The following is a 27,565-nucleotide window of genomic DNA, read 5'->3' as shown; positions in this document are numbered from 1 at the left end:
CACACACACACATATATATATATATATATATATATATATATATATATATATATATATATATATATATATATATATCATTAATATTATAATAGGAGGTGGATCTAGAGCAAAACAAAGTTACGTGCACAGGAAACTTTCAAAACATCAGCCACTCCAAAAACACTTGCAGAATGGTGATTAGTAGCAGCTGACCTCCCATACACACAGTGAGCCACTTCTAACCTCCTTAATGCTAAATCCTCTCTTTCCAGCATTTGTTTCGGTCTATCTAGCCAACACTTTCTCATTTCCCCTCTCCTCACTACTCCCAACACTTCTCAATTACATCTATGCCTAGTGTCCGCTTGTGACCAAACCACTCCGAAACCTCATGAAACAATTTTTCCCTCGTACTACTGCTTTTATCACATCTTTGCCCTTTCTCCACATTTCTCACCTTTGAATTTTCATCTCTTTTTTTTTAGCATTCAGCTGTCATATTTCACATCCGTAAAGAATATTTGGTGCAACAATCCACTGATGCACTTCAGCGTACGTGCCCAGAGACACTTCTCTTATTTGCTTATGCTATTACGTGATTTATTTCTCTCTCCATACTTGCAGCCATGGCTTCACCCGTCAAACTTTCATTTACCCTTGCAACCTAGCTTTTGCTAAGGTTCACCCTCATGCTCTACAGCTCCTCTTCACTGCAACCCGCTACCACTATATCTTCTGCAGACATTAATTACTGCACACTCTGTTCACTTGTCCATAAAAAGTTTGTTCTGCATCTAGTGTTTTCCCCGGACTTACGTCAATACTCCATCTATAAAAAATGCCTTGTAAATATACCGCCTCGTTGCCTCATACCCACTTTTACAGCAAACCAGTTACTATTTCATATACATATACCTATTTACACATATCATGAAATCTTTGAAGTTCCTTGTATTTTGTCAAATTACCTTTTACACTGTATGTCCTCAACACTCTCTACATAAGCTTTCTTCAAGTCTATGTATTTCTAATACAGTTCGTTCCTCTTATCATTAATGATCTCACTGATCTGTTTCTTAACAGACTTTTGATCCATACGCCCTCTTCTTGTGTATATCAGAATCACCCATTCCACATTAATCCTTCTACGTAACAGTTATCACTCTAGCCCTTTCCTTTGGACAGTTTCAAAAATGTCGACAATTTTCTTGTAATGACTAAATTGATATGGTGAGTTGATCGGTTTTATTCAAACAAAGCCGTTTTATCTAGAAGAACGTATATTGTTACTGCAAGAAACTTCTGCTATTGTTTTGTATGTACATTACACTTGTGGTTCAGCTGAAATTTTTCCAGTGAGTAGAAAATGTTCTCAGTAGACTGATGGAAGAAAGTTGTTGTGGAGTATATTTTTCGATGTGCCCTTGCTCTCATTTACATTACCCTGTTATATCCAGTTATTTTCTATGACGTATATAAGAGGCAGAAAGGACTGCAGCTATTTTGAAGATAGAGTCTCGAATTGCTTATCTGTGAAGGAATTATTGGCATAATTTAGTTGAGAGAAAGTGTAACTGAATTATTATTTTCAATTACTTGTAAACCATATTTTCTTTTCTATATGAGAGACATTTGAATGTCCAGATGTCTACTCTGTTGACTCATGATGATCATTTATTGAATCATTGTCAAATTTATTAGACTCACTTATGATGAGGTTGAAAGCATAATTTTTTTTTTTTACTTTTCATCATCCTTATTAAATCAGCTCTTGCCCAGTCCGTGTTGGTATTCATTAGTTATAGCAATAATAGAAGTAGTAGTTATTATGAAGATTGGAAAAGGTCGAAAGAAATGATCACCGGCCAAAATATTAGTTTTTAGTGTAAAGTTATGTAAATGCTACATAATTATTCTTTTTTTTTCGGGGGGCGGGTTGTACAACAAAGTTTTATGATTTACAAGATGATACGGATGTTTTCATCCTACTTTGTCAACACAGGCTTCTTTTATTCTCGTTATTAAATGTCTAGTTAGCATCTGGTCATCTGTTCTTTCAGTATTAATCCTCGCTTAAGAAAACATAATTGAAACTTTCCGTAAAAAAGCAGATGAAATTTAGTGGTGATGGAGTCCTGTTAAATTAATGCACAACACTTAGCTGTTTGATAGATAGTTTTCATCTTCAGATTGAACTTTTAGAATAGGTTTAGCTTCATTAGCAAGATGAGGGTCTTGTTGATTCCAGGGGCTTTTATTCTGAGACATGAGAGGCTTTAAATGAGATTATGAAGAACTCGGCGATTTTAGTTGAACTAATCTAACAATATTTAATTCAGACGTGTTTTAGGCTTTAACAGTTTTAAGATCATGTTGGCGTTCTTGGTCTTTAGAATAGAATTTCTTGCTTTACGTTCTTATTTTAATGGCAAAGCTTGTTTCCGTAAATTTTAAGGTTTCAAGTCCTTGGTAGGCTTCGTATAAAATTAGACCTCATAAGATTTAATTTGAAATGGTTTTGGACTCCAGGCTAACTGGATAGCAGGACATAATTTCTCTGAGGATAAACTTTTCCTTTAGGCAAACTCCGCTGAAGAGCAACCTGAGGACAAAATCCCGCCTGGATTTCCCGCCGCCATATAATATCATACAACTGTTCACTGCTAAATTTATCTGTTCAGAAATTTGGAGGGAATTTCTAATTCGTTCGTCACAGAATTCATTGCAGTTAAACGCCTTATTTTCACGTTGGATAGTCTACGGCTGAATGCAATCTGAGGATTTTTTTTTTCTGTAATTCGAATATTACACAAGATTGTTGATTTAGTTCTTCTGGCTATTGTCGCCTCAGAAGTATCGAGTATGTGAAAAGTGAGGAAGGACAAGTCCATTACGTGGAATCATGCGAAGCTGAGGTAAAGCAAGAAACTGGAATTTTCAGAGATTTCCACACTCTGGTTTACTTGCAGTATTTTCAGGTGAATGGCATGAAATTGTACATGGTTAACAGAGCAGAAATGTTGAAGAAATTCTTGAAGATTTGTTTAATTCTGTAACAGGAAGAACTTTCCTTGTGGTGGAATATTTCAACTATCATTTCCACCTGTCCATGGACTAAGTACACAAGCAGTAGCGATACTACTAAAAACTAATAATTCGGTCGCAGGTAGTCAGACTTTTCAAATATCTAGGCCTTTTAACTTTCACAAAGCAAGAAATCCGAATCTGTCCTGCCCGTCCAAAATGTACCTTAAGTCTTCGCACAGAAACGAGAAGTGTAAAGAGTTGAAAAACGCATTGCCCATCATGAGGAATTACTTACTATCTAATTTTTAATGGAATTTTCTTGGAAACAAAATGTTATTTGTTTATTATATTTTCAATGATCCCATTCATAGAAGTTTCTTTAAAATGAAAAATCTTGTCATTTTCAAAGTGATATTTGAGCTAATATTATTATGTAAGATATTAGACTGGGATGCTTTTGGCCTGGGTTTTTGGTCCCGGGGAAATTTAGCCCCTTTTTACATATGTAAAGTGGCATTTGTCCTTGGTTTTAGAACTGAAACTGTAAATGGCGATGTCTTGGTTTTCTCTTCAGTTTACCTATAAAATCAAAGTGTTTAAAGAAAAAAATTTTAATTTTTAGAAGCCTTTAGCAAAAGTTTGCGCATATTGACAGTATTAAATGCCATTACTTTTTATTTTTAGTATATTGAATGTGTAGTTTCCATATGGTCAAATTACAGTTAACAGTTATTGGCCAGAAACCAGGCTTGTCTGTAACTAAGACTGTTTCGATGTTATATAAGGAGCAGTGATTCAAAAACTCCTAAGTATTTAGTGTCTTGTCATAGTTCGACGTCGATAAGCCGTAGCAAAAAGAAACAAACAAACTAGCTGTCAGCTTGAATACTGTCCTGTCTCCATCTATAGTCTGGCGGCATTGATTCGTAGCGTCTAGACTCCAGAGGTTTTAATGTACCTGTATGCCTCGCTTCAAGATTTGAAGATTTCAGAGACGTGAAAATCGCTTTAAGTCAGGCTAGTCAGAAGGTTTGGTTTAAAAAAAAATTTTTTTAAACATTTTTATGTAGATCCTTTAAAGTCAGTAAGAGGGAAGCCATCCATTGAAGGGAGTATAATGACATTTACCGAGTTAGTCTTTAACATTCAAGTCAGGCTCTATTACTTGAATTCTCACCATCTCGTAAAAGAATAAAGAACCACTATAGTTTTTAACACACAAGGACTTAAAAATAATTTAATGTTCAGTGTAATTCCAAAGACTATATACATGCTTACACACACACACACACACACACACACACACATATATATATATATATATATATATATATATATATATATATATATATATATATATATATATATATATATATATATATATATATATATATGAAGAAACAGACTCCCAAGGTTCATGGAATTCATCATATTCACTGTCAGCTTCAACACACTCAATAATGCACTTGGTCATCATCATCACCTTCACCTTCACGTCACTCATCTTCATTATTTTAACCATGAAGTAATAGTCTGCAGATTTCTGAGATGAATACGTATCCTATTATAATAATGACTCCACGTCCCCGTTCCCAGTCTTGAGATTCAGTATCCTCACATCTCTTATTCTAAAAACGGACATTTTATCTCTCTCTCTCTCTCTCTCTCTCTCTCTCTCTCTCTCTCTCTCTCTCTCTCTCTCTCGCGGCGCCCCAGGTTGTAGCGAGCAGTCCATTCTCATCTGTCTCAGCGTTCCTGGTTTTTCTGGTCTCCAGGTGTTTTGTCAGTTATCGTTCTTTTTCACTTCCTAACGTTTTTGAAATTCGATATGTCTGATTCAGCATCATTGATACTAGTATTTCCTTTCTAGACTTGGACATCATTAGAAGCGTCATTTATAGTTATTTTATGGTAAGCCATTGACAGATTAAATAAATGAAGTTTTATATATATATATATATATATATATATATATATATATATATATATATATGTGTGTGTGCGTGTGTGTCTGTGTCTGTGTGTACTTTTGTACAAAGAGAGGCAGGTATTTTCATCATGAGGTATGACACTGTGCCCGTCTGTTTGAAATTTCCAAAGGACACGTGAAACTTCTTTAAACAGAATATTATTTCTTACTTTTACTTAAATTAGCAGATATGAGAGCTTTTTGTAACGGATATAAGGTTATGGGTAAAATGAGAACATAAAGATCCTATCAAATTTTTAGGGATTGGTTCTATACGAAAAACAAGACAGTGGTCACTGCCTTATTCATACTTTTACCGCAGTCATGGAAAACCTCCATTGCAACTACCTACCCAGAACACTCAATAGCTGCATGTCAAACTGCAACACATACACTGTACCATTCACTTGTATTTTTGTCACTATTTCAATTGATACCTTATACTGTTTAAACAATTGATCTCAACATTGTCAGTTTTTAGTTTTTGTAAAAAAAAACTATTGAGATGGCTTTGTCTGTCCGTCCGCACTTTTTCTGTCCGCCCTCAGATCTTAAGAACTACTGAGGCTAGAGGGCTGCAAATTGGTATGTTAATCATCCACCCTCCAATCATCAAACATTCCAAATCGCAGCCCTCTAGCCTCAGTAGTTTTTATTTTATTTAAGGTTAAATTTAGCCATAATAGTGCGTCTGGCATCGCTATAGGACAGGCCATTTTTTACTTATTTTCTTTTGTTCATACACTACCACCGTCTTCTATTGACACTCCAATCTCTTCCCAATCTTCTGCACAAATTCTGCTTTCTTCCTTGCTTGGCCTATTGTGTGACTCGCCTCACTCTCATATTGCCATCGCGCTCTATTTACTTCCAAAATACATGTACGAAGCAACAGCTTCCATTTATGATGAATAAATTCACATTTTATCTTTTTATTATTTTGTATGTATATACGAAGTAATCTACTCGAGTTTTTCAGAAAAAGTGTAGTCGAAGCTCGAATGTGTCGGGGAATAAAGGATGTAAGGTATCTAATATTGGATGACCTGTTTCTCAAGTTCAGGTTTTTCGAAGTGTTTTGTTTTGTTGACCCAAGAATAGTTCAGTGAGACTGGCATTGTTGTTGCATCGGAGTCGTGTTTCTTCTTCTTTTTTTAAGGGTTATTTTACGACTCTGTTTTCTTGTGGTTCATTTTACGTTTCTCTGAGGGTCAAGCTTAATTTCGAGTGCGGTATATTGCTTCGTCCCTGGCGCTTAGATGATACGACTATGATCTTGTGGTAATATTGTTATTGTTCATTTACAGTTGCTATTGATTTTAAACTGGTTTTTCTACTTTTGTGCGATGGCGTCTTTGCTTATCTCTAGATATCTTCTTCCACTAAGAAATGGGTCGGAACTCCCATGTTTCGTTCACTTTAATGTATTACAGTTCACCACTTGCCAGACGATATCATTCTTCCGAGTCACCGTGTCATGGTCAAATCCCAGAGTGGCTCTTCGGTGGTACCTCCGTATCATTCATCCTTCGGATAATAGGGTTATGGGGTTTTAAATGCAATTGGAGGGTTACCTCTGGGTGGACCGTATCGTCCAGGGAATTTGGTGTGGCCCTTATTATTTGAAAACGTTATTTTATTTCGTTGTTCGAATGTCTGGGTTGTGGAGTTAATCGTTTATCCCTGTAATTAAACTTAAATGAAGATTAAACTTGCGTTTATTTTTTGGAAAATTTCTTTTTACTCTTGATTAGACTAAGAATATTGTTCTGATGGTAGATTTCTTTTGTGATATTGTGCATTTTGTCATGAATGGGGATCTGAAGTTCATGAGATAAAATTTTAAGTATATATATATATATATATATATATATATATATATATATATATATATATATATATATATATATATATATATATATATATATATATATATATTTTATATCTTTCTTTGTGTCGCTTATATGAAGTTAAGTATTATTAAAATTGTTTACATTCTATTCTTTAAGACTTGACTGCTTCTGTAACTGGAAATTTCACGCTATTTCTGTCAGCTTAATTATCTCATACCACTTAGGTGGGTGGTGCCATTTCGTCTATACAGTAACCTTTCACAGAGAAACTGGCGTCAAGTATTAAATTAATTTATTTTTGTCGTTGGTTTTGTGTCATTTCCGTCTTCTGTGTGCCGTGTTTCGTTTATTATATAAGGTCATTCTGTTATGTGAAAGCTTGTAAGTCTAATAATAATAATAATAATAATAATAATAATAATAATAATAATAATAATAATAATAATAATAAGTTTAGTCCATTGCAAAGCATTTTTTCTCCCTAAATATACACAAAAGTATATTTTCCATGTAGAATAAGACCACGAGACACACATTCATAGAAAAATGTATGAAGCATTTCGAAATGATTAATGCATTAGAATGACAGAAAAGATCAGGTGAAGACAGAAACAGTTTTGTTTTGAAATATATAAAGAAACAATGTGTCTTTCTTCTTTTGTATGCTTGAAGCACATTGAATCACAAATATATATATATATATATATATATATATATATATATATATCCATATATATAATCTAAAATGAAAATGAAATGAGGATGAAATGCCCACCCTAATATATAGGTTTGCTGATGACGTCACTCACAGGATGGGAAATACGAAAGACAACTACATGTCACTTTGGGAGAAGCTAGCCCAATCGCTGATAGATGGGAGATCGTTACAAAGGCTAACAGCAAATTAACATCTGTGAAACAAATTTGAGAGATTATATCCGGGAGTTGGTTGAAGCATTAACAAGAGGGTCATGCACGAAACACACACACACATACACACACACACAGATTTGCATGTTAACTGTTTGTGTACTTCTGTCTGTTTTTTCATTCTTCTGAAAATGTAGACATTTTGCGTTTGGATGTTGTTAAATATAAAACATCAAACTTGATGAGGTGCAAATTATTTAAAGAAACATGAAATGAATAAATGCTTGCCCATAAAAATATTCACGAAACTGTTTGTCTCGGCGGCGTACAGTATTTTAATTAGATAAAGACTAGACTGTCGTTTGATGACTCGTGTTTACCTCCATAATTTGGAGGAAACCGGTTTTAGTTTTAGGATATTCGTCGGTTGTAGTTGAATAACCTATTTCTATAATATCTTGTTTAATTTAGTACGTATTAGTTTACCTGCGAAACCAGAAATGCATTGAAAGAAATTAAAAGATTTGAAAATGATCTTTAGCACCAGAGAAGGTGCATTGAGGAGTTCATCGACTAGATAAGTTGTCGGTTACTGGCAATATTTATTTTAATGCTCTCATCTGGAGGATTTTTAGATGGTCCTCAGAACTTTACTGGTTGACGGTACAAGGAAGCCTCCTTGTAACGTCAACCAGTTAGCAGAAGCTAGCTAGTACAAGAGATATTACATACTTATATTTATCAAATTTGTAATGGCGTTAAATGCTTGGATTTAATGATAAGAATATTTTTATGTTTGTGTGTTTTAGGGTTAGTTAAGAATTTTGCCCGTAGACTTCCATAATAGCATTTATATAGAGTTTCTGGCGTTATGTTTGCGAGTTAGCTCTAATTGGCAATAAATGCTGTCACAGTAGCTTACTAACGCTTGTTAAGAGTTCGTAATTCTTGCTAGTATTAACATAAGTATCCGTATAAGCATATTTTTCAATAATGCAAATGATATTTTCCTTCGAGAGTTTAGTAAAGTGCGTTTTTTCTACCATTCATTGTTGTCGTTTCTTAAGTGTTTCAGACATTTTTGTATCCTTTATTCAGAATCTATGACGTCAAGTTCGCGTGCTACCACTCACACTACAAGGTCTTGACGCTAAAATTATCTACCAGCAGCCATGAGTTTGTGACGCAGCGTCCATAAAATGTTTCTTAATAGTACCTGATGTTAACTGGGCTAGCTGACATTTTCGGACGCGGATTTTGCATACAGGGACACACGAGCTTCGGATCCTACATTTGCATGCAACTGATTATTATAAGTTTATGCAGCTGATCATTAGTAGTCTGTGCCAAGAATGTGTGATAGCGCTCATGAATTTCTAATGCTAATTTCAAGTACTAAAGCTTGTTAACAGATTCTGAAGTTGAGAGCTCTTCTTTTCATTCAATAAGGTTGTGTGTGTAAGCGCTGTAATTTGCATGCGAATGCCTCACGTTAGCGCTTACCGGGATTGCCTGTTGGTAGGTTAGTGTGATACCATTTCTAAGTTTGGGAAAATTTAGTTGCAAGAGATTATTAATGATGTTTTGGCAGTAAGTTGGATTGGTAACGCTTATTAACAGCCTTTTAAGTGTTGATGACAGCACATTACATTTTCAGATGATAAATTTGACCCTGGATCTTTCACGAGTTTTTGAATTTTGGTTTAAGAATTAGTATGATAAATTGCTTGACTATATTTTGTGAGCATTTGCTCTTATTTTCAGCTGATTTATATTGAAAAATACTTGTCGGGGTTAGGTAACGTGATACTAGACGCCCTTTTATAGATTAACCGTTGCTGAAGTGAAATCCTCTCTCTCTCTCTCTCTCTCTCTCTCTCTCTCTCTCTCTCTCTCTCTCTCTCGATATGGTGTCAACTAACCGTTAATATCTCTGTCGACCTACAGTATATAATTAATACAGTCTTCGTTTAATCCTCTGTTTCCTCCTCCCCCTCCCCTGTCTCTGTCTTTCCCTCTCTTGGGGGTCCAAGTGAAGTATTTTTACGTGATTTCCGGAGGGGACTCTTCTTTCTCAAAAACAATTATATTCCCTTTGGAAAAAAATAAATTGCCTTTTAAATGTAACAGATAATCAGTTTATTAAAAACTGTGTCCCGCGGTCACTCCCGTTCTCCATCTCATAAACTGCATTCCGTAGAGCTGTGTAAAACTCTACGGACAACTCCTTTGATATTTTACTCTCTCTCTCTCTCTCTCGCGACGGACCAGAAGTTACAGAAACCATGATTTCCTGCACTCTGAGGATATTAAGGGGTGAGCCTTGTCCACGGCTTTTACGGCATTCAATTAGCGTCCCTTAGGTCAGACCCTGTGAAGGTACTGTGTACACAAGGGGTTTGCTTCAGTCACAGTTTGTGTTTGATTCCTTCTTATTTATTTAATTTTTTTTTTTTACTTTTCTACTGTTTTCCATAGTGATTCTTATTAAAATGCTTTGTTCACAAAATTCAATGGACATATTTCCTTCGTGTTTTTATTTTTTTTGTTTTTTTTTATGTAATTTTTTTTTTCTTGCCTTTTGGTTGTTGTTGATGTTCTTACAACTACAAATTTTAATCATCATTTTTCCCGTTTGGCACATTAATGAGAGGTATTTGTGATACCTTCAATGTCCAGTGGCACAGGAAACGCATTACACTCTTTTCACAAATTAAAGTCGTTTATATGATAGTATTATTATATTATTATTATTATTATTATTATTATTATTATTATTATTATTATTATTATTATTATTATTATTATTATTATTATTAACCCTTCACCTGTTTTCCCTTTGGAGGGGGTGATGCACAAAAGGCGTAGCCTTCCGGTTTCAGGGATGAGGTTGTTAGTTTCCCTCCCTCTTCCTAGGCTCAGGTAGACGCTGTTGCTTGAGCCAAGGGTTGGCTAGTAGGTGATAGGCTAGGCGCAATCCACGGATCTAGCAAATGTTAACAGAGTTTCACCGCTCACTAATAGCGTACACATTAGTCTCCATATTTAAACCTGTTATTATTACTATTATTAAAGAGAAAAACCGTCTGGATGACGTTGATTTACATTGCAATTTCTCAATCTCCCGAATGAGCTTCTTCGTAGCAGGAAGTAAATTATATAACAGCCGTCCAAAGTTAAATTATTCTTTAACGATTCGGTATTTCATGATGCAATTTACTAAAGAAGAATGGAACCAGGAGTACAAGCATGCATCTTGAGCCCCTGGCTTCATTCATCTTTTGTAAATGGTAGAAAGAACTGCCGAAGCGTTAAGAGTAAATGAACTTTGCTCAGCTGTTTTATAATTTACTTCCTGCTACGAAGAAACTCATTCGGGAGATTGAGAAATTGCAATGTAAATCAACGGCACCCAGACAACCTTTCTTTTTAATGAAGTTAGTTTGAAACTTATTTATTATTATTATTATTATTATTATTATTATTATTATTATTATTATTATTATTATTATTATTATTAAAGCGCAAGAAAGTCTTCCTTTCTTATAAACCTCCCGTACCCGGTCAGGTAGTTGGAAAATTTGTTTGAAGTTCTCGCGTAAGCAATATAGATACACATAGATGACACCTCACACCCAATCTTCCGGCGTACAGTGTACTTAATTGTATGTACATTCGTATGTTCGTATCTCTTTCAATCTTAATTAACTTCGTTACAACCTGACCCCGTTAAGGAAGACATCTCCTGCACAACTCTCGCAAATTAATATCTAATTGGGGAAACTTGTTATCACTCATCAGTTTCTCTCTCACTTTCCCTCTCATATGTGCAAATATGTAGAGTGCGCGCGCGTACACACACACACACATATATATACACATGTGTGTGTTTTTGTGTCTGTGTGCGTGTGTGTTGTTTTATATATATATATATATATATATATATATATATGTATATACATATATATACATATATATATATATATATATATATATATATATATATATATATATATATATATATATATATATATATATATATATATATATTCAGTATAAGGTCTTCGGGTTTTATTACGCATTGAAGTAAAGAAAACTGTGTTATGGCCTGCAATACTTGTGCAGCGAAACTTTATGAAAATAAAAAGAAAATAGGGAGATGGAGCAATGAATGACAATTCTGATGTTGGAAAATGAGAGCCTTTGATTTATTCGGGTATCTGAGAGTATGTGGAAAGGGTTGTGTGAGGAGAGGCGAGGCGAATCATGGAATAGTTGAATCAGGGATTTGCAAGAGAAGATGAACGTCTGTGAAAGCAGCAGTTAGGACGTAAGGAAGGATTATTGTCGAGGTTCTTGAGATGAATTGCTTGCATAATGTGTGTGTGGAATGAGAAGGATTGAAAGTGTAGGAAATGTTAAGAAGTGATAAGGTCAAAGAGCAAGCTAAGATAAAATGGTTAGATGGAAAAAGTAGTAAAATTATGTAGTTCGGTTAAAAAAAAAAGTTAAGTATACCTTAGTTTAACCAGCCCACTGGCCCGAAGGATTAGATTTATTTTACGTGGTTAAGAACCAATTGGTTACCTAGCAATGGGACCTACAGCTTATTATGGAATCCGAGCCACATTATAGCGAGAAATGAATTTATATCACCAGAAATAAATTCCTCTAAATGTTCATCGGCCGGTAAGAGAATCGAACGCGGGGCCAGCAGAGTGCTAGCTGAGAACGGTACCCGACCCGTCCAATGAGGAACTTTATATATTTCGGTTGCTTTGGAATGAAGGAAGAGAGGGAGACCGGAGAAGTTAATGTTGAATGGTGTCCAAGAGGTGTAGAAACAAGACCTTAATATCCAGCAAACGTATACTGTCACCAAGAAAGAGGGAGCAGAGCTTAGCGTATGGGTATATCACGCACTTCTAAAAAGCATTTTGTATGGATGCATGATACATGAAGTGGCTGATGCTGGGGGAAATTTTTGCACTTAAGGCCTTATCCCTGAATCAGCAGTTAAAAAACGAACTTGGCTATAATTGATGCAGTTTTGCTTATTAATGAATGACCCTATATATATATATATATATATATATATATATATATATATATATATATATATATATATATATATATTTATATATATATATATATATATATATATATATATATATATATATATGTGTGTATGTGTATAGATATGGATCATATATATATATATATATACACACACCTGCACACAAACAATATACATATATATACATAATGTATATATGTGCATATATATATACGTATATATATATATATATATATATATATATATATATATATATATATATATATATATATATATATATATATATATATATATTCACAAACATTAAGCTATAAAATTCGTTTAATATTCAATTCGCTGTACCTTGGAAATCATAAAAATTGATAAGTGGTTGGTCACCGCCAGGTATCCAACTAGTTATCAGTTATAAATCTCCTTGGTATTATTCCATAGGTAGGGAGAATGTATATTAAGCAACATTGGTAGCTATAAAAAATAATTTCATCCATATAAAAAAAAATTGATCATGTGTTTGGTCACCGATAAAACTGTTTATAAATCTCCTTGGTATTATTCCATAGGTAGGAGAATGTATATTATTGGTATAATATATATATATAAAAAAATATATATAAATGTTCTATATATGTATATATATATATATATATATATATATATATATATATATATATATAATATTATAGATATTATTTGTGTGTGAATAATATTAAGCTTCCAATGTTGTTTATTATTCATTCCGCTCTACCTCAGAAATAATACCGAAGGAGATTTATAACTGATGAATGGTTGGTCACATGGCGGATCAAATCCGTCAGGTGACCAACCACTCATTAATTATAATTCCCCTTCTGTATGATTTCCAAGGTAGAAACAATTTAACATTAAACAGAAATTTATAAGCTTAATTTTTTTTGAATATTGGTACCTATTTATGTATGCTTGGGCATATGTACACACATAATGTGTGTATATATATGTATGTATATATATATATATATATATATATATATATATATATATATATATATATATATATATATATATATATATCTCACAGTATTTACCAAATTGATTATATAATATATATATATATATATAATATATATATATATATATATATATATATATATATATATATATATATATATATATATATATATATATATATATATATATATATATATTGATAAATATATTTATGTTTTGTCTTAATTGATAAATATTTCATGTTTTTCTTAACGGTTAGAAAAAAAAGAGTTAACGTTTTGACATACAATCAGCTGACGGGGCAATGCAACTTTGTGTTTATACATGAAGACTGGTGATTGTGATGTAAAGCTTCGAGATCGACACTCAAAGTAATTATCGTTTACTCCCTTTTACTATTCCCCTGGCATTTTAGTAGATTTTTATCTATTTATTAATTTAGTTTTTTTCTTTTAAGTGGTGAGGTCTCTTCTCTCTGTTTTTCCCTTTACCTTCTCTTACTTCCTAATGAGCACCATATTCTTTGGAAGCTTGAATTTCAAGTAATGGCCCCTGTGGGCTTGTTACTTATGCATAGGGTTCCTCTTCTGGATAATAATAATAATAATAATAATAATAATAATAATAATAATAATAATAATAATAACAGGACGTGGAATCGCTTGACAGATTTGGTTTCCTGTATACAAGTCGGTGAATGACAGAATTTCTGTGATAATTGAATGATATATTTTTATGCTGTTTGTGTACATATATATCCTTGTGTTGCTCATGACGTTATTGTAGGTTCTTCCAGGTTTTCAGTTTCGTATATTGGTAAAAAAAAAAAAACTCTCCTGAAGCAAATTTTTATCACCTGCCAGCACGATAAAACTCTTAATAACCCAGACCAAACCACCCTTGAATTTTTCGGGTTTATATTATTATTATTATTATTATTATTGTTGTTATTATTGTTGTTGTTGTTGGTGGTGGTGGTGGTGGTGGTGGTGGTGGTGGTGGTGGTGCTATTGTTGTATCATTGCTATTATTGCTGTTGTGGTATGTATCATCTTTCCTTACAACATTATGATAATTTTATCTTGGGAATTGAAATGGTTCTTGGTGTTTTATGAGATTCTGGATAGCCAGGTGTAATACCCGAATGTTACTCGACGGTTCTTTTTAATAGGAATTTTTTGTTTCATAAACACTATTTTTCCTTTATTCTCTCCGACGCTTAATAAATTTCAGAACTAAATTTAAGATTGTCTTAAAGCTTCATTTGGTGACAAAGCACATCTGCATAGAGACACAAAAAGAGTGGTGTGTGTCATTGACGTGGAAAAAGAGAGGTCCTCACCATGATCCTCAGTGAACATGGTCAGGTGATGTGTCGTGAATTTATCCTTGTGTGATTCTCAGATTCAGAGTTCTCTTCTAGTTTTCTGTAAAAGAAAACCATTGCGATGGCAATTTCTCTGTCCATCCGCACTTTTTCTTACAGCCCTCAGATCTTGAAAACTCCTGAGGCTAGAGGGCTGCAAATTAGTGTGTTGACATCTACTCTCCAATTATCAAACATACCAAATTGCAGCCCTCTAGCCTCTGTTTGTTTTTATTTTATTTAAGGTTAAAGTTAGCAATGATCGTGCGTCTGTAGAGGTGCCAGCCGCCGACGCATCTTCACGTGACTGCATCTGGGGAGCAACTGAGCGCTGTCCGGTCGTGGCTGAGAGTTTCATACCGCAGCACATCGAGAGTTTCATATAGCATTATACGCTGTACCGAAAACTCGATTGCGCCGAAGAAACTTTGTCGCGATTTTATGCTTGTTTATTTCTTACAAAGAAACTGGAAGAAAATGACAAAATAAAGATCATCAAGTGATAAACCGTGGTAGTAACAATATTACTTCTTTCACCTTTGATATCGACTCTAAAGGGCCTTTCCGTCAAACGAAAGCTTTGAGAATGAACTCTCGACCATAAAGGGATCACATAAAACTCAGGTAAAAATGTTCAAGAGAGAATGACGTAAGAGTTTATGCTTTTATCTATCGGCATTTTATTTCCGGATATAGAAAAGGACATTTAAGGTTTTCGTAAACTGCTTTTTACAGGAAAAGGATTTGGCAAAGAAGGCATGCCATGGAGGGTCAGTCAGTGAAACCTCGTGATTTTTACTTAGTTTCATTCATAAAAATAATTTTTGGTTTCTTGTTCATGTTTACAAAATAACCTTTTAGTTACCATCGAAACATCATGAAAGCGATTGGTTCATAAACGAACCTTATTCTCAGTATGCCTAGAAATCAGCTAATGGTTAAAGAAGCTTCAAAATAAACGTTGGCAAAATAAAGGGAATTGCTCTTGTGATTTTATCATCTATTTTTCTTTTTTTTTTTTTCTATGAGAGCAACCCTCTGCGGTAATGGAAGTCGTCCTGAGAACCTCCAGTAAAATAGTGCTCGTAAGTCCTCGGAGCAAAAGAAGCTCGGCTCACAAATAGTAAGAGCTTTACAAGATGCTAATTACCTTTCTGCCCAAAATGTTATTCGCGGATTAATGAGAAGTCTGGGGGACCATATGAATCCGGAATACAGAAGCTAGATTTTACATCTGGAAATTAACTGAATTGCCATTTTCTATTGGTTGTTTAAGCATTTCATGAAGGTGGATTTTGTGTGGAACTTAATGCCATTATTTGAGGGAGGCCTGAGGTAGAAAAAGTGACGAAGGCAGGAAAGAAACCATTGCTCAAACCGGATGGAAGCGATAGACCCGTCCGTTAAAAAATGTTGGGATGCAGGAATTTAGGAAGAGATGCTGGAAAAGAACATTTTAGCTTGGCGAAAGAGAAGTGTTGAATTCCACCGACTAAGTGTGACAGATGTCAAAAATATTAAAGCGTTTACTACATCTAAATGGCGTTTTTCACATTTATCGTAGCCAGTGAAACAGCACTGAATCGTTGTCACCAGCGAAATCTTAAACTCGGGTTGGTATTGCAGTTTTTGTAGACAGGGAAGCTGCTAAAGATTCAGTAAAGAAAGCTTGTTCAAACTGAGAAGGTTCTTGAAATTTTGTTCTGTGTACTGTGTAATTACTTGGGATAAAACACTGACTTCCTTTCATTCAGTGTTCTCTGTCTCTTGCGTAACTATCTGCGCTCTTTATTCAAGGCTTTAATTCAACTGGATCACTCCAGCGAAAGATCGCTTCCGCCACCTTTCGGTAAAATTAGGATGTGAATATTTGCAAACGATGAGTCTCCGGGCACCGTTTCTTCTATGACATTAGGCTCACTTAACTGAAGATTCTTGGTAAACATTACATTCCGCAGAGTTGGTATTCTTTCATTGCTGTTTCAAAGCCGAAGGCATTCGTAACATGCACGGTATAACCGAGTAGAAGTCATAAATTAACATTAACTAACTAATGTAGGCCAACTAATCACCTGGTCAGAGAGACCAATATAAAGAACATGCTCCGTAAATCTTCAGTGGATTTCTAAATGTTGCAAAAATCGGAAGTCTGTATTTTACTCGATATTTATGATATTATTCAACAAAAATTGATTTTTAAATGAATTACACAATGTGAAAAGATTTTGTCGGCATTATCTAACGAGCAAAGAAGCTATTTTTAGCAAAACTTGACAGGGGAGAAATTTAAGGTAATCCAATCCAGTTAAGCTGTTAAAATAAGAAATCTGCTAGGTACAAGGTTAAACTATATATATATATATATATATATATATATATATATATATATATATATATATATATATGTGTGTGTGTGTGTGTGTGTGTGTGTGTGATATAATATATATATATATATATATATATATATATATATATATATATATATATATATATATATATATATATATATATATATATATATATATATATATATATATATATATATATATATATATATATATATATATATATATATATATATATATATATATATATATATATATATATATATATATATATATATATATATATATATATATATATATATGTATATGTATGTGTGTGTGTGTGTGGGGGTGGTGTGTATGTGTATCTCTGAGTGAGTATGTATTGTAATAAGATATTCAACTCAAGTTTAAAAAGCCGAACATTTCTCTTTTTTTATACAAAGGATATTTTTCTATATATTTGGAATCAATAAGAATTTTTCCTTTTAAGATCATGTAGGATAAACTGAATGAAGAACTCTCTATCTCATCTGATACAAACTAGTCACGTTTATTTTAGTCTGTGTGATTTCGTATATATATTGCTTTTTATATAACTTAAACATCTCTTATCTAAATAAATTCAGTTAGATTTTTCTGTTTCACCATTCCTGAGAAAATTAATGGCATAATATGTAAAATGAAAAAGTCAAACTGGAAATACATATGTGGAAATTGTGCTTTTAAAACAAATTTTGCACACTTTAGTTCATATGAAATTACTTTCATAATGCATTTTACATATAATGTTTATACTATTCTGATGCAAAATGAATGCAAAAATGAATGTGTAAAAAATATAATAAAGGCGGGAGTGAGTAGGTATGAAATTCAAGGTCCGCATCACAGCTGCTCTCTCTGAGACGCCTCCGTAAAGTTAGTGCCGGTTACAAAGGATACAGAGAATGAAATTCACAAAATTTAGTCAGGCCGCTTCTTAAAAGGATCTCAGCGCGGCTATTCTCCTTGAAGTTATGACGCTAAATGCTAACTTCCACTCTACCGGCGCTTTGTGAACGCTCTCCTCCGATTATATAAAGGACTAAAATCTTGAAGGGTAGTTTCCATTGTGGTAATTGTGAGCCGATCGGATCCTGTCTAATCCCCGGAAAAAAGAAAGTTTGTTTCTTGAATAGGTTTGAAGTTCTCGTGAAAGTAGATGAAGTTAATTAAGGGGTTGTGTTGATTCTTAATCTAGAGAGAGAGAGAGAGAGAGAGAGAGAGAGGCGTATGGGTGCGGGGGATCTGAGATTTCTGTTATGTAAATCCTGCATTTCAAATTCAACTCAATCTTCGATTTTATTGGAGATAAAATAGGAAGAACGTTTTTTAGGAGGTTAAGGTTATCGGGGTTAAGTTTCGGTCTTTCCAGCGTTTTAGGAGAGAGAGAGAGAGAGAGAGAGAGAGAGTGGGGAAATCATTCCATAGATAATCCTAGAAGGATTCCAGCTGTGGCATCATCACCTCCATTCTTTGGATAAGCGATGGGAGAAGGCAAGTAGTACAGGGAGAAAGTAGTCGGGACTGAGGCGCCAAACCCGACCTTTTGGGACCCATTCCCTCGGAAAATATTTGATTCCATATTGTCATCAAAAGACCCACTAACAATGGGAGCAGAGTTGCGCCTGAGGAGACCCTGTGTGAAGACAAACCCCCTCCCCCACCCCCGGCCTGTCTTTCCTTCATCAACCCTCTTCCTTTCGTCGCGTGAGCTGTTGATTTCAAGTTTCAGTTTTCATATTTGTGTCGTATCACCCTAAATCATTATTGTGGTCATCATTTATAGGACATAGATTAATGAGAGTTTGTTTACATAAGAGGTGTTATTCTTTGGAAGGGGCTTCTTTTGTTCTTGCCTGGTTCTAGTTTATGTTTGGAGCCCTCCTATTATGTAAACAACCTATTGAAAGGTACTTGTGCTTCATAGAGATCGTTGTTATACCTGGGGGTCCTTCAGAAAGTAGGTCATGTAAATTTAACTTGGGGAAAGAAGAGACAAGTGTGTCTGTGTGATGACATACTGTATATATTTCGGATGAATCGTAAAATGGTCATCGGTGCCAGTAACCTTCGAAAATCACTTTTCTATCCATAAACATTTATAGACGTCCTATAACTTGAGCTAAACCGTGATGTGGTAATTAAGTGAAAATAACTACCATTATTGCTTTCGACTTTTCATTAAAAATGTTACATATCCTGAGGCTTAAAATGTTTATTTTGATGTGCACGTCTCCATTCAAAGATTATAAAATGATTCCTTGTATTTCAGCATTGTCTGCGCCTAAGTCATTTGTCTTCTGAAGGGATAAGGATTCTTGTAATTAGGTTTCTCTCTTTGGTGGTAGTGGTAAATGTCGTAGAAGTCCCGGAATTCATGACACGTAATTCAGGGAGAGTCCATGTCAAAATTCTATATGGGAGTGTAAGGTATTCTGCTTTTGCCGAACTCTTAGCACCATATTTTTTTCTAACAAAAATTAATTGAATTACTGCGTACATTTTGTCATCACTGAAAGACTTCTCTTCAACCACAGACTTTTATGTGTGTAATCACTGACAGTAATACCTACCTTTGAACTGCCTTTGTGCATACTGGACCGGGTGTATTTCAAGACCTTTTTGTAAGTGAAATATAATGGCACCTGGGAATTAATCAAACAAAATACCTGGATCCAGTACCAGGAGGATACAGCACCACTTGGATTTAAATCAAACCTTGGCAGTGGATTTAATTATAGGAATATATAATTCCTCCAGAAAGTGAATCAAACGATGGATCAGGATTCGATTTCAGGAATGTGTTAAAGCATTGTAACGGGAATTACTCAGTGATCCTTAATTCTATTCCCGGAAAATCTAAGATTATGGGAAGTAAATAAAATTACGCCCCCAATCTCGATTCATTGAGATCATATAGTACTGGAAGTGAATCAGGGAGATGAACCAGCGCCTGGCTTTCATAGGAGTAATGAACCCAGACTCCGATCTAACAAGAAATGATGACACCTGGAAGTGAATCAGACGACTAACCTGGATTTCTCCAGGAAAGTAAAATAGCATCTGGGCGTGAATCCTAAAGTAGGCTCAAATCCCACTCCATGAAGATACAGAGGCACCTGGATTTAAATGAACGCGTTGCACAGGATTGAATTCCAGGCAGATATGACACCGCCTAGAGGCAAATGAAGGTGGTGGATCGGGATTTGATTCCAAGAGTATAAGATAGCGTTTGAGTGTGAATTTACCAGTGAGCCTTTATTTTAGTCCTAGAAAAGCTAACAGTGCCATGAAGTAAATAAAATTAGGGACCCAATTTCGATTCCTGAAAATAATGTAGAGCTGGAAGTGAATCAAGTCCAGATTCCATTCTAGGAAAGTATAAAAGCAATGAACCCGAATTTGATGCCAGCAGTAACAGCTCCTGGAAGCAGATCAAGGAATGAACTCGGATTACCTTCCGGGGATATTTAATAGCAGCTGGATGCGCACCAGACGATGGACCCTGATTCGATTTCGTGAAGATATAATAATACGAAGAAATGCAGCAGGTGATGGACAATGATTCGTTTCTGGGTCAGATGACATCCCATGGCGTTAATAAGTATTTGGGGATGTATTCTATTTCAGAAAATGTAGCAACACTTGAAAAAAATAAACAGATGAATCCAAAGTCATGTCACAGAAAGCATAATGGCAATTGGAAGTGATTCAAATGATCAACGCTGATTTCATTTAAGGAAGATCTTACAGTAACTACATGCGAGACGCCTCACGACACACGACACAGATTCGATTCCATGATTCGATTCTAGGATAAACAGGTTTTGGGTTTGAATTAAGCAATGAGTCTGGACTCCATTTCGGGAATATATGTTTTCAGGTGGAGGTGAATCGGGCGAGGGGCCCAGATTCGATTTGTGATTGATTTAACATAACCTAGATTTGAATTAAAAAAAAGTTCGTGTATTCTGTTCTGGAAAGATACGATAGCATTTGGAAATAGTTCAAACGATGGACCCGATTTCCAATCAAGGAGGATGGTAAAAGCACGCACAAATGAATCAAATGATCGGCCCTGATTCTATATTCCGTGAGGATACGGTAGGACATTCAAGGGCGTTAAACCAATGGGAAAATATTCGATTCTTAGGTATGAACTAAGTAATGATTCCAGGATTCCAATCCAGGAAGATATGATAGCACCTGAATGTAATTCAAGCGAAGAACCAACAATCATTTCAATGAAAATATGATCATATCTGAGTGCGTTGAGTGAAGGGAGCGAATCTGAAACTTTCTGAATGCGAGAGGGACACAAGTTCCTTTTCTTCTACAGGCTTTTCATAATATCCAGGCCGCTTGAACTGTAGATTCCTTTTATAAATAATTTGTTAAATCCAAGCAGCTTTAATAACATTTGGGGAGACTAAGTGTAAAAGATTTGTATCACGTTTTACTACAGTTCTGTCCTCAGCCTTGTCAAAAGATTCTAACCCTCTCCTTTGTCTGTTATTCGGCTGCTTTTATTTTTTATATTTTTTGTCGATTTCATTTCACAGGCAACATCGCAGTAGGTGTGATTTAGCCATCTGTCTTCCGGCAACACTCGTACTAATATTTTTTCGAAAGTTACTCATCAATATTATGTTATTCCCAGTAATACGGAGCGCAGTAACCACCAGAATAAAATACGTATTAGAGATCTCCCAGGACTGGAAATTATCTTGAAGCAATGGCCACTATTAGAAATTCACCACCAAGTTTTGAAAGGAGTTTCGTTGGCTGATGGACAGACACTGGAACTGCTGAAACTTCCTTCAAATGCATTAATAATGACCTGACGAACTGTCACAGTTTAAGAGAGGCTGTAACTGTTGATTTAACGGTGTTAAATTTCAGAAACCTATAAAATTTTCATTAACAACATGGAGTTTTTTCATCGTCTGAAGTTGTTTATCTCATTCAGTTGGAGTAACAGAGATGACGCGTTAAAGAACGCAGATAAAATGTTAACGTGCTTTATTACTGGCCTGGAACTGTGTAGGACCAACGTAGAAATTCAGAAACTATCACATAAGCCTGTATACTATCTGGTTACCCGATTACTATCAGAATTATAGCCAGAGTAGGTTTTAAAACACAAGTTTGATAAGTTATTTATATGAGTTTGACTTTACTTCTCTATTCTTTTTATTTATAGAATACTTTCTGGAGGAGCTTTCTAATCAATCTGATGATGTCTTGGCTATTTCGTAAGACTGAGTGCACAATGATAATGATGAAAATGGTATAAGAGATTAATGACGTAGTTGAGATTTCCAATAAGGAGGGTCTGTGTTGTAAATTATTGATGAGAAAGACCGAGAAAACCTCCATACCCGAATTTTTCTTTGACACTGAAAAGCTACGTGTGCAATTACATCCTTAGCTTTTTTTAGGATACCTAGATTCACATTTCATCTAAGCCATTATTGTTGGCAAATAAGGAAACACATTGCCATATATAAAAAAAACTTTCTAACAGCAAAAACAAACGAAGTCTAAAATAAGTATTATAATAAAAAAAAGAAAAACTACAATGCGATCAATACTGAGGCAAAGTTAAGTAACATAGCTGTAATGAGACAGAATAGGAGGATATAAGTATTATACCTAAATAAAAAAAAACTACATCAAATACTCCAAAATGTCTAGACCAGTCCAATGACGGAATAGATGGGAAAGGAGAAGCCAAATGCAGCGACAAAGAATGTATAGAATAGGAAAGAACTAGTGCTGGATAGGAAAAATAGAAAATGAGAGAAGCAATATGATGATTGGAATTGACAGAAAAGAAGAAATCCAATGTTATGACAGATATTGAGTAGACAAGGAGAGAGCAAATAAAAATGTGAGAATTAGGTAGAAAGAGAACCATTTCTATAACAGAGAATAAATGGAAAAGGAGAGAACCAATGCAGTGATTGAGAATGTAGAGAAAAGGAAAAACCCAATGAATGACAGGGAATGAACAAAAAAAGAGAACCAGTGCAGCGACTGGGAGGTGAATACAAAAGGAGAGATGAAATAATCTGAGGGCAAATGTGAAGAAAAGGACAGAACCAGAGCAGTCAAAGAGAACAAAATAAACTGAATAGAAAAGGAGAGAACCAGTGCAAAAGCAGAGAATGGGAGAACCAATAGAATGACAAGAAAATTGATATAAAAGGGGAGAGCTAAAGCAATAGCAGAGAACTGACAGAGAATAGGAGGACCATAGCAATAACCAAGATTGGGGGAAGGGCGGGGAACCGGTGCAATAACTAACAACTGGATTAAAAAAAAAAAGAGAGAACCGTAGCAGTGACCAAGAGAGGAGAGAATAGGAGAGATTGCTGGTGGACCAGGACTGAAAGGACTTACCTCGGGCATATCGTCGGGCACTTTCCCCATCCAGGAGAGGGAGAGGATGGAACAGTCACTCCGAGCATTGGAGGTGGATTCGAGGTGGAGATGCATGGAGGAAGAGGTTGAGGAGGGGGAGGAGGAGAAAGACGAAGACGGCGAGTTCGAGGGAGATCTTGGAGGGCCACCACCACCGCCACCACTACCTCCTCCACCGCCTCCACCCCCACCCTCGTCCGAGTCGATCTCTCCTCGCCCTTCACTTCCCCCAACACTTTCGAGGGCCACCTCTCCACCCCCTCCACCCAGCTCCCCCTCCAGCCGTCCCGCCTTCCGACTCAGGGTCGTTGTTCCGCTCGTCCTCGAAGATCGAGGAGGAGCCAACTAGGAAACAGATGATCCCAGCATCCTTGGGCGTGTTGGCTGCAGGGCCCTGGTCCGCATGGGCCGAGGAGGAAAACCTTTCATACACAATGCTTCCTTCTCTGATTACATGCGCGATCTGTTCAGTTAATGTTCCTTCTCAGTTGTCAGTTGTCACTTATTTTATCTTGGACTGTTACGCTAAGTGATATGATCTTTGAACCCTTTTTTATAAAGGACTTTTAAATGTTAAGTGGTTTATTATTAGTCTGCGTAATCTGTTTTTACTTAATATTTTTATGAGGAGTTGTTATCATATTATTTATGCGTTTATAAGCCGACAATTAAAACTTTGAGGTGTATCCAGAAAAATTGATGAGAGGTCACATCGTGTCCCTACTGACCTTTTACTTTCAGTGCAAAATATTCTGTGGACCTCCCGAACTTTTGTATGACGTCGCGTATCTGCGATATATTCTTGTTTGAACTGGGAGGTTTACCACTGTGGCGTCATATCGTTTGGTAACAAACACACCATTTATGTATATTTTTCTATTCACATCATCGGATTTACTTGCAAAACTTCTGAGAAGTCCTTTGTTTATCGTGTGAATAGGAGAGGGTGCCCCAACATCATGCTCGCTAGAATTTAAATGAAATTAATAATATGAAAGGTATTTGGGATTATTACTTTATACGTGTGTATATACAGTATATATATATATATATATATATATATATATATATATATATATATATATATATATATATATATATATATATATATATATATACTCTGTTTATAAATTGACTGGTTGCAGAGTCTCATTAAAGCAATACGTCTCTTTTTTCTCCCGTTGCTGAGTTGTTAAGAGCTTTCTCTCTCTCTCTCTCTCTCTCTCTCTAACAGTCATTCAACATTTGCATCATTTCTGCTTTCTCTCTTCGTAACACTAAATTTAATTATGGATATTTCTAATAGTAGTAGGCTAATATGTATGCAAAGTAATTATGTAGGGTCATGGCGGGACAAAAAGTACGTGAAGCAGCAAGCAATGTGAATTGTAAGAAGTTGAGTCAAATACCAAGCTGGCTTGGAATATTTTCCCTTGTATGGAGAATTGCTATGAAGGACAAATATGATATGATGAAGGTTGTGTTTGTTATGATGCTGTGAATGAAAGAAGATGTCCTCAAAAACCAAGTATTTTTCAGAGTAGGACAAAGACATGTAATGAACATTTAGGGAATACTTTGAGAGCGGTAGAGAAGTCTTGATGGACAAGGGGACCCTGTGTCAACATTTAACGTGTTGTCAGGGATGGGAAAATGTCGTTGTGGGAAAGCGAATCTTGTGGCTTATTAGGAAACACTCTTCAAGTCTTTGAAAATGTAGATAAAGCAGGTAAATCTAAAAAAGGTAGAATGTTTTTTTAATGAAGCTGGTTGTATTAATGATAAGACACTCAAAAGATGGAGTTACATTAACTCTCACTAAACACCTTTGCAAGCAAAGATATGCTGCAGAGTCGAGAGATGATAGTGGCAAGGAAATAAACGATGACTAACAATGAAAAGAAAGTTTATCCCAGAAAAAGGAATGTTTTCTAGAGCTACGGTAAATTGATGAAAGACATATTAATGTGGCCATCTTGCAGAATAATCGGACGTTCTATATCACGTTGTAAGGTTTATTATAACAAAATTCAGCTTATCCGGGGTTTGTAGCTTAAGGCCCTTTAATTTTCCCTTCTTATAACAAATTCCGTATTCCCATTATTAATGTCAATGTTATTACTAGAATATGAACACAAATTCATTTCGAGTAATTTAATAAAACGTTGCTGCAAATCAGCTTTTATTAGGGTCATCATCACTTGCATGGGGGCACTCGTGGGAAAAACGTTGTCATGATTTATAAAAGAATGTTACAAAGGCATTATTTTCATGGCGTTCCCCCTCACTATTTGCTGAATGTCTTCATTCTCACTGTTAAGCGATTTCAACAAAGAGCTGTTGGGTGCCACAAGAAGCCATAGTGGGTGTTTCCCATGAAATGGACTACTTACGGATGCAACTAAGCCACGATCATTCCTTTTAACAGCTTTTTATTATTTTTAAGCAGTATAAACAAGCCTTGGGGTTGCTGCATTCAAGGCTCTAAGGGCCTGCCTTGTAGCAGCTACTTCCCTAATCTGCATGGCAAGCTTTATATTTGTTTCAGGTGTATCACCGTTTGCGTTTCTTCTTCTTCATCATCATCTTATTATTATTATTATTATTATTATTATTATTATTATTATTATTATTATTATTATTATTATTATTATTATTAGTGGTTTAACAGGAACATTAACTGGACCACTGAAACCATATATACATTTCTAGACTGTCATTAGGCTAGTTAGAAGAATTTGCTCTTAAATGAAACTTAAAACATTGTAACAGGGTAAAGTTAAAGAAGTTGGACATCTGTGCTGGACATCTGAGTGGGGCAACAGAAACGTTGTAAAGAACAGTATTACCGTCTCCAGGGCACGAAAATACACAGCAAGCGGTATCCCCCATGCAGGGATGTTTAGCTTTAAGATGTATGAAAGATGTGGGAATGTGTATCAACGTGATACAGGTCTATAATTAGATCTGCTAATAACCATTTGTAAACAAGATCATGTCGCAATTGCTTTGCGCATTATAAGATTATGTATGTATATATACATGTATATATATAAATATATATGCATATATATGTATATGTGTATGTATATATATGTATATATATATATATATATATATATATATATATATATATATATATATATATACACACATATATATATATATATATATATATATATATATATATATATATATATATATATATATATATATATATATATATATATATATAAATTTTACTTAACATTGACCTCGACTGCGGAGGAGCGTTTCCTCAAATATAATAGTTTTGGCAGATTGCTGGGTTCTGCGTCCTGACCTTCATCTCTTATCTTAATCTAAGTTCGTGGAAGTTATCAAGGGGCTTTCACCTTAAACCCCGTTTTTATTGGTTTGCGGTCAGGACCCCGAAATTGTCCAGAGAAAACCATGTTTGTGGTTGAAGTTGGCTCAGTTCAAAATTGAACGGGATCGTTCTCTGCAAATAACTAAAACCCATACATTTCGTAGGTTTATACAGCAATGAAGGTAAATGTACTTGGCCATGTTTCTTTCCTTGCGCGAGAAACGTCGCACCCTCCTGCGTTGGTATATGCATTTGTGTACCCTCAGACAGCTTTTCAAGTTATAAGAAAGACTAGC

At 35.0% G+C, this 27,565-nt stretch overlaps 2 protein-coding genes across 2 annotated transcripts in view; one reads left to right on the top strand and one right to left on the bottom strand.

Moving 5' to 3' along the window:
• The window catches only part of LOC136840602 (E3 ubiquitin-protein ligase ZNRF3-like), a 714,205-nt gene that overhangs the window by 454,300 nt on the left and 232,340 nt on the right, over positions 1-27,565 (top strand). The window lies entirely within an intron of this gene.
• Tusp (WD40 superfamily protein Tusp) overlaps positions 1-27,565 on the bottom strand; it is a 512,358-nt gene that overhangs the window by 468,622 nt on the left and 16,171 nt on the right. The window contains 1 exon segment of the mRNA XM_067107279.1: positions 23,900-24,886. Coding sequence (XP_066963380.1) covers positions 23,900-23,995 — 96 coding nt within the window. The 5' untranslated portion in view covers positions 23,996-24,886.

Source organism: Macrobrachium rosenbergii, chromosome 8 (assembly GCF_040412425.1).
Source record: "Macrobrachium rosenbergii isolate ZJJX-2024 chromosome 8, ASM4041242v1, whole genome shotgun sequence".
NCBI classification, from domain to species: Eukaryota; Metazoa; Arthropoda; class Malacostraca; order Decapoda; family Palaemonidae; genus Macrobrachium; species Macrobrachium rosenbergii.
Note: the sequence above shows the minus strand (reverse complement) of the source record. Positions and strands in the feature narration are given on the sequence as shown.